At 35.1% G+C, this 12355-nt stretch overlaps 2 protein-coding genes across 2 annotated transcripts; one reads left to right on the top strand and one right to left on the bottom strand.

The window, feature by feature from the left end:
- Positions 1 to 363: 363 nt before the first annotated feature.
- Positions 364 to 4191, top strand: LOC306887086 (zinc-binding protein A33-like). The gene is made up of 6 exons (XM_079444570.1): positions 364 to 741; positions 980 to 1075; positions 1176 to 1409; positions 1497 to 1567; positions 1670 to 1785; positions 2657 to 4191. The coding sequence occupies exons 1-6, from the start codon at positions 589 to 591 to the stop codon at positions 3187 to 3189; spliced, it is 1203 nt and encodes a 400-aa protein (XP_079300696.1). The 5' UTR covers positions 364 to 588; the 3' UTR covers positions 3190 to 4191.
- LOC306887087 (uncharacterized protein) lies at positions 3608 to 12141 on the bottom strand. The gene is made up of 7 exons (XM_079444571.1): positions 12080 to 12141; positions 11412 to 11723; positions 10991 to 11284; positions 7888 to 7977; positions 6130 to 6186; positions 5790 to 5974; positions 3608 to 4188 (listed from the first exon to the last, which is right to left on the bottom strand). The coding sequence occupies exons 1-6, from the start codon at positions 12138 to 12140 to the stop codon at positions 5883 to 5885; spliced, it is 906 nt and encodes a 301-aa protein (XP_079300697.1). The 5' UTR covers position 12141; the 3' UTR covers positions 3608 to 4188; positions 5790 to 5882.
- Positions 12142 to 12355: the final 214 nt, after the last annotated feature.

Here is a 12355-nt window from a genome sequence, read left to right as displayed (position 1 = left end):
AAGCTGATTTCATCTAAGGCTTTTTGCTTGTACCACCTGTGCATATTCAGACTTGGGGAAAAAGTTGAAAATATTGTGAACAAAGGTTGAACTCAGTTGTTTTTAGGCCACTGTATTTACTCTGCCTAAAATATTGTTTTCATTTGTCATGCATCTCCAAACAACGATGCATATTTTTCTGCATGAGTTTGTGTGTGTGTTTGGAATGACTTGAAAGTCTAGTAGTGTATGATCCTCAGTCATTTAGTGTACAATGTTTTCCTGTGTTCTTAGCTGCTCTCATATCAGTTGATACAATGCACCATATCTGGAGTTGAATCAAGAGCGTGGCATGTGTACCCACCCAGCACTGGTTAGAGTTGCATTCTCTACATGTTGTGACAACACCATTGTGTGCATGTTAAATATATTCGCAATCGAAAGTGTTTTAACGCATTAGGTAACAAAGTCTTGCCTAAAGAACAAATACATCTGGCAATATAACATCATATTTCTTTTTGAAAACAAGCTGTTTTTTTATTTTAAAGAAATACAACAGGTTACACTGGCAAGCAAATTTTTTTTTTAAATTTATTTAAAAAATTAAAAATGGCAAAGGTGCTGATGTGTTCTGATCACGATGAGAAGCTTAAACTGTTCTGTGAGACATGTCAGAAGCTGGTGTGTGTCATCTGCAGGGATGGAGACAAACATGCAAAACACATCTTTAAACCTGTGAAAGAAGCTGCACAGACCAACAAGGTAAAATACGACCGTTTACATATGAGTCAATTCTTACTTCCTGATGAAAGCACTGCATCTTAAAAGCTCTTTTCTTGCTTTCAAGTGTATTTCAGCCTTTGTTATTTGTGTGTTGTTGTTCAAATCATGGCATACAATTATGTTTCTAAATTTGATTTTATAAATGCAGAACTTCATTTTCTTTTTACTTTCATTATGCTCTTCAAATCATGCCTGATTGGTATCTTTTGTTCTGTAGATGGTGCTGAAGGCTGCTTTAAATTTCCTTGATAAAGAAAATGGACAATTCAAATCCTTGATCCAGAAACAGAAAAATGAGATCACCAAAACTGAGGTATCAAGGCATTTTACCAGAGAGATCTTTTTGCTTTTGATATTTATATAGCATGTTTATTTATATCGAATTCATGTGAAGAATGTTTTTCACTATTTAGGATGAATCCAAAACCTTATTAGCAAAGATCTCTGCTCAGTTTGAAGAAATGCACCAGTTTTTACGTCAAAAAGAGGCCGAGGTGAAGAAACAGTTGGAGAACGAGGAGAAGAAAGTTACAGAAGTCATGCAGAAAAACCTGTCCCTGATTGACTTAAGGTTTACAGAGAGCAAAAAGAATGAGGATATTCTGCAGCCAGCCTTAGAGACTGATCAGCCTGATCACTTTCTACAGGTTACAACAGGACATATATTTTTTTGAAGGGTGTAAAAAGGGTGTAAATAAAATAATTTATTGATTTATCTGTCTGAATTTCTGCAGTGGTGGAGTGAAACAGGATTTCAACAGACAGAGGCCATGCAGACAGGCAGGGGGACACCATCAAATATCCAGTAAGTAATATGCAGTGCTGTTATTTAGACCTAAATCTCATCAGTCTGTGTTCGCTCTTGAGTAGAATTGAAGTTTCTGATGCTGACATGACTTTGTTTCAGATATATGTCAAAGGTGAATGATCTTATTGTACGCACTGGCTCCTTCTTCCTTGGCCCCCATGAAACTCACCTGCAGTTCTTTGTGTGGAAAGAGATGCTGGGAACCATCAAACCAGGTGAGGAATATGACAAACAAGTATTTTGTAACAGCTAAAGTAAAACCACAAGTTTACTATTATTTTAATACAATAACCATGTTTTAACCATGATGTAAAACCACTGTAATAAATTCATAATCTATCTGCCAAAAAAATATATATATATTACAGTTGTACTAGTAGTCTTACCTCAGTTTTTATTGTGCTTTGTCACATAACACTACACTGTATTTTGGATCAGTGACATGACACACTTGATCTGTAAAGTTTAAATTGCAATTTATGCAAACAATGATTTGAAAACATCTATTTTATGATGAACATGCCTTAAATCTCAGAATTATAAGTTATGGAGTAAAACTGTCTATCATAACTCTGCAGATTTTGTTAATAAGGAAAAAGTTAAACTGTCAAGCTGTGAATCCATTTTCATTTAAAATGATAATATTTGAAAAACCTTTGCTTGCCTTTTTGTCATGTGATTATGGATTTTATATATGATTTTAAGCATTTTTGACATCCTTATTTGTCATTGACTCATTTGTAGTGCAAAGACTACTATAGACGGTTAAATATGCAAGAAAGACCAATTACAGTTCGCCAAATACATGTTAAGAAGTAGATCAATCGGAATTAGCTGTGCAAATATTTTGTTGATGTAAAGCAGTCGGAAATGATAATCTTACTTTTCTCAAAAATATAATAAAAATACATAAATTTATATAAAACTGAAATTGTGCTTACCTGTTTAAGCAATTAATTATAGATTGTTACTGTAGTACTTAAACATCCTCAGAATGTTTGAGGAATATGAATTTAGTCTCGAATGCACTGTAATAACCTCCACGACAGGTATCTAATAATGTTTCTGTCTGTGTCTGTGCTGTAGTTCCTGAGAGCTTGACCCTAAAAGATCCTAGAAGCGCATACTTAAAAGTGTCTCCAGGGGGCGCCAGAATCCGACAAGCTGACAGAGTAACAGGTCTGTATAAAAACTTCAACCCTGGTACAGTTTCAGAGGAAAACTTTCAAACCGGCCAGCACTACTGGGAAATAGAGGTTGGAGAAAAGCCAGACTGGACTGTGGGAGTTAAAATGGATGCACAGCTGAATGCAGCAAAGTCAGCTGAGAGTGAGATCCTTCTCCACCTTAAACACAGTAAAGGATACGTTCTGACCTGTGATGGAAAGGACACTGCGTTAAATACTCGAGACAAACCACAGAAAATTGGGTTGTATCTGGACTGTGAGAGAAAGCAGGCATCGTTCTATAACGCTGACAACATGTCTCACTTGGCCCAGATCAACTACAAGCTAATGAAGCCTTGCTGTCTTACTCTGGTTCCAGGACTTTATCTGGGTGGAATAAATTGTGATCCTCTCACTGTCTGCTCGTACAAGTTTAACACTGGCAATCGCTGACATACTAGTTCAGTTTGGCCTCTAACTGCATTTTTTTGTAGACATGATACTTTTTTCTTGTTACAAACAGACACATTGTCAGACAGACTGAGATATGTTTCGGTTATTTACCATTAGGTTTCAACAGGCAAGTGTCTGTAAATTTGTGACTTCCCCTTTAAGAGAAAGATGAACATTGTCTGTTGCAATAATATTTATATGATTTGTATACATGCAAAAGTGTTCTGGAAATATTATCAGCATCTACTGAGTTTGGACATGTTTGCCATGATTATTTAATCATAAAAAATTAAGTACTAGTACTAGAATTTCTAGACTAGCAAACAATTAACTATTTTAACTATGGAATATGTAATAGTATCTAATTTTATTTAACGCCACAGACCACCACATGACTAAATCATGATAAATACTGTTTGGTGAGTGCTATTTATTTAATTTCTTTCCATCAGAATATTACTCAAACATACAAAATGGTTGCAAAATTATATGGTCAACAAGAGGGCAAAACTTAAATAAATAAATAAAAATCATTACTACAATCATTACTACATAAAACAATCATTAATATATGTTTATCTAAGTACATAAGTCATGTGATAATTACATGTAGCAGCATTATCAGTGGAAATGAATTATATAAAATATATATAATTATATAAAATACATTTTAACCATTTAAAAAGCCTTTGAAAAAAGTTTTTTTTACAGAAGTTATAATATAGGAGAATTAAATTTAAAAAGGTAAATTTACCATCTATGATTTCTGTCCATGTAATCATTCATTTTTATGTTAAATACCAGTCTGTACAATATGGAGCACTGGAAAATAATGTAGAAAGCTGTAAGCAAATATCCATAACATCCACACACATGAAGAAAATAAATCTTGCTGTAACCTTGCCTGCTATTTGAATAGAGTATTTAATTCTAATATTGTAGGTATCTATGTTTACTCTGGGAGGTGAAAGTCCTCTTTATCTACAAAATAATTAAATACTACAGTTGTGGTCAGAATTATTGAAACCCTTGGTAAATATGATCAAAGAAGACTGTGAAAATTAACCTGCTTTGTTAATCCTTTTGATCTTTTATTAAAAAAATTCACAAAAAGCTAACCTTTCATTGGATAATAAGAATTTAAAATGGGGGGAAATATCATTATGAAATAAATGTTTTTCTCTGATACACATTGGTCACAATTAACGACACCTTTTTATTCAATACTTTTTGAAACCTCCATTTGTCAGTTAAACAGCTCTAAATATTCTCCTATAATGCCTGATGAGGTTAGAGAACACCTGACAAGAGATCAGAGACCATTCCTTCATCCAGAATCACTCCAGATCCTTTAGATTCACAGCTCCATGACGGTGCTTCTTCTCTTCAGTTCACCCCACTCATTTTCTACAGAGTTCAGGTCAGAGGACTGGAATGGCCAGCAGAAGCTTGGTTGTGTGCTCAGTGACCCATTTTTGTGTTGTTTTTGAGGTTTGTGTTTGGATTATTGTAAGGTTGGAAGATCCAAACATGGCCCATTATAAGATTTCTAATAGAATCAGTCACTTATTGATTTTTTATCTGTTGGTATTTGATAGAATCCATGATGCCATGCGTCTGAACAAGATGTCCAGGACCTCCAGCAGAAATATAGGCCCACAACATCACAAATACAGCAGTATATTTCATTGTACACATGGGGTACTTTTTATCCCTGTGTTCACCAAACCCATCTTGAGTGTTTGCTGCTAAAAAGCTAATTTTTTAGTTTCATCTGACCATAGAAGCCAGTCCCATTTGAAGTGCCAGTCCTGTCTGATAACTGAATATGCTGGAGATTGTTTTTGGATGAGCTAGGAGAATTTTTCTTGAAACCCTCCCAAACAACATGTGGTGATGTAGGGGCTGTTTGACAATTTGTTTTTAAGGTTTTCTGACCCCGAGACTCAACTATTTTCTGCAATTCTCCAGCTGTGATCTTTGAAGAGTCTTTAGCCACTCAAACGCTCCTCCTCACCGTGCATTAGGACGATATAGACACATGTCCTCTTCCAGGCAGTTTCATAACATTTTCTGTTGATTGGAAATTCTTAATTATTGCCCTGATGGTGGAAATGGGGATTTTCACTGCTCTAGCTCTTTTCTTAAAGCCACTTCACTAATTTGTGAAGCTCAATTATCTTTTGCTGCACATCAGAAATATATTCTTTGTTTTTTCTCATTGTGATGGATGATTAAGGGAATTTGGGCTTTGTTTTCCCTCCTATTTATATTTCTGTGAAACAGGAAGCCATGGCTGGATAATTTCATGTTCATAATCACCCTAGAGTGCTCAAAATTGTGAATATGAATGGGAGTATACTTCAGAGATATTTTACTCAAAAGAATTTCTAGGGGTGCAATAATTGTGTCCAACGTGTGTTTGAGAAAAACATTTATTTCATAATAATATTTCCCCCCATTTTAAATTCTTATTATCCAATGAAAGGTTAGCTTTTTGTGAATTTTTTAAATAAAAGATCAAAAGGATTAACAAAGCAGGTTAATTTTCACAGTCTTCTTTGATCATATTTACCAAGGGTTTCAATAATTCTGACCACAACTGTAAACCATTTATCGGCCTCTCAAATATACTTCTACCATTATTTACAATCATGTCACAGATCAGTGTGAATCATCAGATTTCGTGATGCTCAAATCTCACCAGCTCTTCTTGCACAGATGATCTGAAGAAGAATCACAGTAGGAGCAGCAAACACTGCAATCTCAACAATAATCACAATCACTACAGGAAAGATGTGTGGACAGATGATAGAAAAAAAGAAAATGAATTGGTGAAACTGTAAATTGCTTATTAACAGGTATGAAACAATAAACAATTATTGACAAACCATTTAGAAATTCACAGATAGTTTCAGTGAATTCAAAGCCATTTCATACCTCTGAATAATGATCCAGCAGTCATGCAGACAGTTTCTGGTTTTGTGCCAGTTGGATCTGTGGATTATGATTAAGCTCAGTTCAAACATAATGTGACATCAATAAGATGTTGTAATGTCTGTTTTGGGTTTTGTTGCTTGTTCATTGCTCTCATGTCTTTTATTTCGCAGATTTAAGCAGACATGAGATAAGAGTTAATGTAAATCTGCTTTCTTCCGTGATTTCACGTGTCTAAGAAAATGTTTCAAAATCTATAAAAACATTCTCAGTCTTACTCTAGAACATTGTAAATCTGAAGACTTTTGCTTTTGAGTGCTGTGCATATAGGCCTATATTATAGGCCTAATAAAAAAATATAATTTGCTTATTAATTCACATGCATTAGCCTATTTTATATACACGCTGGTGGTTAAAAGTTTGAAACAATTAAGGCCTTTTATTTATTTGAAAGAAGATTGAATTTACTTGATCAAAAATACAGTAAAACAATAGCCTCATATTATGAAATATTACACTTAAAATAGTGGTTTTCTATTTAGGATATTTTAAAATGTAATTTATTTCTGTGCTCAAAGCTGAATTTTCAGCATCATTACTCCAGTCTTCAGTGTCCCTTCAGAAATCATTCTAATGCTGCCTAATTGGCTGCTTAATTATCAGTTATTATTTGTGATCAATTATTATTAATGGTTTTATTATTGGTATAATGGTTCTCAGTTAAAGAACTGCATGTATTTTAAATATAAGTACTTTGCATTAAGTGTAAATATCTTTACTGTCACTTAAATCAATTTAATCAAAGTCCCTTTTTGTATTCTATAATCTTTGATTTAATGCAACATTGTTGAAGAAAGTATTAATTTATAATATTAATTTATAATTAATTTCTTACCCAAGACTGAATGGTATTTATTGAGTGGTGGGGTGTGTTGTGGACCAGGTTTGGTGGACCACTCTGTGCCAAAAAGTCCAGGGCCACTTTTTGGCCCCAGTCCGCCCCTGATCTGAGCCATGCATTAATTAGAGTGGTGACCGCTATTATGGGAGTGGCTTGATGGAGCACAGGAGATGCAGATAACTTGATCTTGACCCTTAAGGAACTTTAGCTAATGCTGTCACGTAACAAAACTTTTTCAAAGATACAATTAAATGAATTTCTAATTACAAAATGTAAAGCCTGTACAAATACTAGAAATTGTGAATATAAATAATTGGGAATCAAGTAACAAATTACAAATAAATTAAAAACAGTACACATTTCATTTATCTATTATAACATTTATGTAGTTTTGTTCGCTTGGCCGCTTCCTTATAAAAGTCCAGAAATATGTCAAGTTTTTCATCAGGTGTCTGTTTAAATTATATGATGTCATCACGTTGCTGTCTTGGTGCCAGCCAATCGCTGCATTCCTGCATCACTTTGTATAATAAAGCTGCACTTGGGTTTATCACTACACTCGCCTCCAGTGGACATTTGTTACAGATGTATATAATAAGCATAAATACATTGTTATGTAGTAACAGCAGGTGTGTGTGCAGCTGAAGTCATCTCAGTTTTTGGGTTAGTGATCCATATATCTATATAGATAGATAGGTTGGAGGAATTTAGATGCAATGTATTGTGGAGGTATACGTTGCATCTAAACCTTCATAAGAAAAACTCATTGTATCCCCATTTGGCTTAATTGCATTATATAATTATAAAAAACCAGCGCAAGAGAAGTGAGTGACTGCTGATGTGTGTCAGTGATCATGTACCTTGTATTGTAGGTGCTGCTGCTGTAGTTTGGCTTGATTTCTTCTCAGAGTTTGAACTGCTGACTGGAATCAGTGTTAAATCGACTGGAGCTGCAGAAGATGAATGTTCAGATGCATTGTGCTGTTGAACATTAATATTATAATTTCATACTTGATAATTGCACCATGATATACAGTTTGTGATTCATCAATAGTTTTGGTGTGAGTTACTATCATGGATGTTTATAGGACTAAGTTGCTGCTTAGGGCCCCAAAGCCACTAGGGCCCATATTCACAAAACATTGTATCTTACCACTAAGAGTTCTCCTAAATAGCAGTAAAAGTTTTTAGGAAAGAGTTTTCTCTTGGAACCTATTCCCAAAGAAGTTGAGACAAACTTTTACTAAGGAATAGAGAGAAGTCTTGAGCTAAATTGGGATTGGGATAATCTCCCAAATCAAAAACGACGTGTGGGAAAACATATGTGTGAAAATAAATGCAGAGTGTTCCTAATGTTTAGGCAGATTGCCAGTAACAGCCATTTTTGCCCTGCTGAAAAAAACAAACAATAGAAACCATCACAGAATTTGTAATGGTTTTACTGGCTATAATGGGAATTGTTCATTTTTTGGGGGCCTTTTGTATGGATTTTAACAGACAGGACAGTAGAGAATAACAGGAACCCTTATGAAAAAGAAGTTTATTCAAGTGTGCTATTAGTATACTTCTTTTAAACTTAAAATAGGAAAGTATACTTTGTCTACTTTTCATGTACTTTTCAGAAATATACTTAAAATGACATTTAAGTATACTTGACATAGAAAAAGTCTAAATATTTGAGCTATACTTGTGCTCCTAGAATCCGTGTTTTCATTGTTATATGGTAGGGGGCGCTAGTACACATCTTCTTTACAGAATTTCCCCCCAAAAAAACACAAGTGAAGTGAAGTGACATTCAGCCAAGTATGGTGACCCATACTCGGAATTCGTGCTCTGCATTTAACCCATCCATAGTGCATACACACAGCAGTGAACACACACACACCGTGAACACACACCTGGAGCAGTGGGCAGCCATTTATGCTGCAGCGCCCGGGGAGAAGTTGGGGGTTCGGTGCCTTGCTCAAGGGCACCTCAGTCGTGGTATTGAGGGTGGAGAGAGGGCTGGACATTCACTCCCCCCACCTACAATTCCTGCCGGCCGGAGACTCGAACCCGCAACCTTTGGATTACAAGTCCGACTCTCTAACCATTAGGCCACGACTTCCCCAAGAAGAAACCGACACAACAGATTCTTCCAGATGCAATCTGACACGATCGTCAGATATAAAACAGCATCAAAACTGTGTAAAGTTATGGAATAAAATGTCACCAATGAAGAGGTAATAATGACTGCCAAGCCTCGGGGTGTTGATTGACTCCATCTACATTTTGATTATCATTCTGAATCCAATTCATAGTCTTTTTTCAGCTTTTTGTTCAAAATGTTGTTTATTTCTTTATTTTTTATTTATGAAACTTACCATATTCAAGTGTTGAAAAAAGAATGCATGAAGCCAGAATAAAATGTTTTGTTTACAAGCAGATACTCTGTTCTTTCTTTTGATGTTTTGTATGTTCAGATATTCATAACAAAATACCTAAATAGGGACATAGTAGTATACTTAAAGTATGATGTAAAGTTCACTTAAAAAACCTACGAGTATACTTGCAGTATAAAACTACTAGTTTACTGAGACTATACCTCAAAGTGTATTAAAAATGCTACTACAAGTATTTAATTAGTAAATTGTCAGTATACCTATAAGTTCACGTTTAGTATAGTTGCAGTCCTAGCAAAAACTTTGATTTAAACTAGTAGTGTACTCAAAGTTTACAATTGTTATACTTAAAGTATACTTTATATACTAGAAAGTGGGCCAATTTAGTCCCAATGAGTATTGAAATAGTACACTACTATTACAAGTATACTACTAGTACACTGATATTTGTATACTTACTACATAAAGTATGCTTAAAAATATACTTGAACTTTACTTAAGTATACTTAATAAAGTATACTTGAAGTATACTACTTTTTGGTAAGGGAAAGCATGGGGTGGAGAGTTGGCAAAGGAACACGAGTCAGGACTCAAACTCAGGTGCCAGAGGTGCAGTTTCACTATATGTCAGTGCTCTAACTGCTAGGCTATCAGCACTGACTTGTACTGGTTTTAATAGAAACTGTAATGTTGCCTGTTGGTACTGGCAATTGGTCACCTTCTATTGGTGGCTTGTTAAAACCACTAAATCCTAATGAAAAAATCTCTCAAAACACACTACAGGAAACCTTTTTTTTAATGGTTATAATGGTTAAAATCTGATGGTTTGTTATGTTTGTAATGGTATTTGTAGTGGAAACCATTAACATTTCTTTGATGGTTTGTATTGTTTTTTCAGCAGGGAGGGTAGTTTGTGATTTGGTCTCAGTGACTTAGGAGTTCTCTTCACTACTCCTCATGTTTCACAGATTTAGGAGCTAGTTTTAGTGCTAAAACGCTTTGTGAAATACTCTTAGAGCAAATGAATACAGGCCCAGAAGATTAATATTCAGATGCATCATCTGTAGGGCATTAATATCATAGGTAACACTTTACTTTACGGATACATCTATTAGTTGCTTATTAGCATGAATATTACTAGAATATTAGCCATGTATTAGTGTTAATTAAGCACATATTTATTGCCTATTCTACATGACCTTGTTCTACATCCCTAATCCTACCCAATACCTAAACTTAACAACTATTAATAAGCAGCAAATTAAGAATTTATTGAGGGAAAAGTCATAGTTAATAGTTAACAAGTGTTACCTATTCTAAAGTGTGACCACGTCATATTTTCATATTTGCATTACATCACATGACATACAGCTTATATTTTATCATTTACAAAAGCATTTTTGGGGAAGCTATTACCATATAACCTAATGAAGGTTATGCTCTTTTATTTGAGAGTGAAACACAGTGAGCTGCAGCCCATAAACCTTAAGTTGGTCTGGAATGAATTACATTATTATGAATCATGTCATGTCTCTGTATCAGAGATTATTTTGAAATTGATTTAGAAAATGTAAATTCTTACCTGAATACTTAACTGTGTACTTCACTTTTCTCAGAGTAACCTGACATCTCCACTCTCTGTTGTGATCTTCATTCAGGAGTGTTGTAGTCAGAGTGCTGATACACTGTTCTGAGGAGAATGATATCTGATATCTGGAGTCTGTCTGCAGATTCACACCAGCCTGATTCACCCAGATCAGCTGAACTCCCTCGGTATGGACCAAAGTATCACAAGACACTCCATCATAATACAACTGACAGAAGAGAGTCACAGAGCTGCCTGGACTGATCTCATGCTGTGAGGATGATGGAGAGACTGAAACAGAAAATAAGACTAAATAAATAAACAGTTTTTACATTATGCAGAAAAATTTGAAGAGAGAATCGTGGTTTCCTCCTCTTCCTTCACAGATTTTATACATGTGATTCACAGAAACACTGACCATGAAGAAAATGCAGATAAACAGGTGCATCAGTTCCTTGTTTTCCATTCACATATTGTCGGCAGCTGTATAATCCATAATCTTCTTTTGTGGCTTTCTCGATGTTCAGAGAGCAGTCAGAGCCCAGACTCAGTCTCTCATGTCTCTCAATGTTATTCTTCTTTTTCCCTCCAGCAATCAGTTCAACTGCCTCTGAACGTCTGCTATAGATCCAAGTAGTTGATGTACAGTCAGAAAGAGCATTATTACAGGGCAGACGGACATTTTCTCCAGAACTGAAGAACACGTGAGTCTCTTCTGCTCCATTGCTTTCTGAAACACAGCACATCTGAGTGAGACTAAATATTAACAAATAAAAAAGGTAAAATTAGGTAAGTTAAACTTGTGTGATGAAAATTAACTCTACAGACTTAAGCACTGTGGACAATTGTAAAATAACTAGAAGTGTCACCAGAAGCCTTGCATATTCAAGTTACAATTGACCCCATTCAGTCTTATGTTAAAAAAATAAGGTGCTCCGATGAGCCATTACATTACAAATTCACCTGACATTAACCCAATCAAACATTTTTTCAGCTTGGAAAAGCGGGTTCACACTATATTACCACCACCCTGCAATGTACGAGAACTGGTGGACCAACTGTTGACATTATGGTAGCAGTCTTTACCTGTGAAAAGCAGACAGAGAATGATCGGTCCCAGCAAACACACATGACACTTATCAGCCATTTTCTGTTTCTGTCAGTCTTTCTTTTCATTAGTTATAGCTCTTCCTTTAAACATCATCAGGCCCTCCTGTGGGTGTTAACTTCCTATAATCTGAAACAACTGACTGGTTAGTGTCCTGACAAAGAAATAAATTAAGACTGGCTTTACAGATATGTTACCTTATGGATTTGCATGTTAACCCTTGTGTGACAGTTAAAGGGTTAACAAATTCTACT

This window comes from Barbus barbus, assembly GCF_936440315.1.
Source record: "Barbus barbus genome assembly, chromosome: 21".
Lineage (NCBI taxonomy): Eukaryota > Metazoa > Chordata > Actinopteri > Cypriniformes > Cyprinidae > Barbus > Barbus barbus.
Note: the sequence above shows the minus strand (reverse complement) of the source record. Positions and strands in the feature narration are given on the sequence as shown.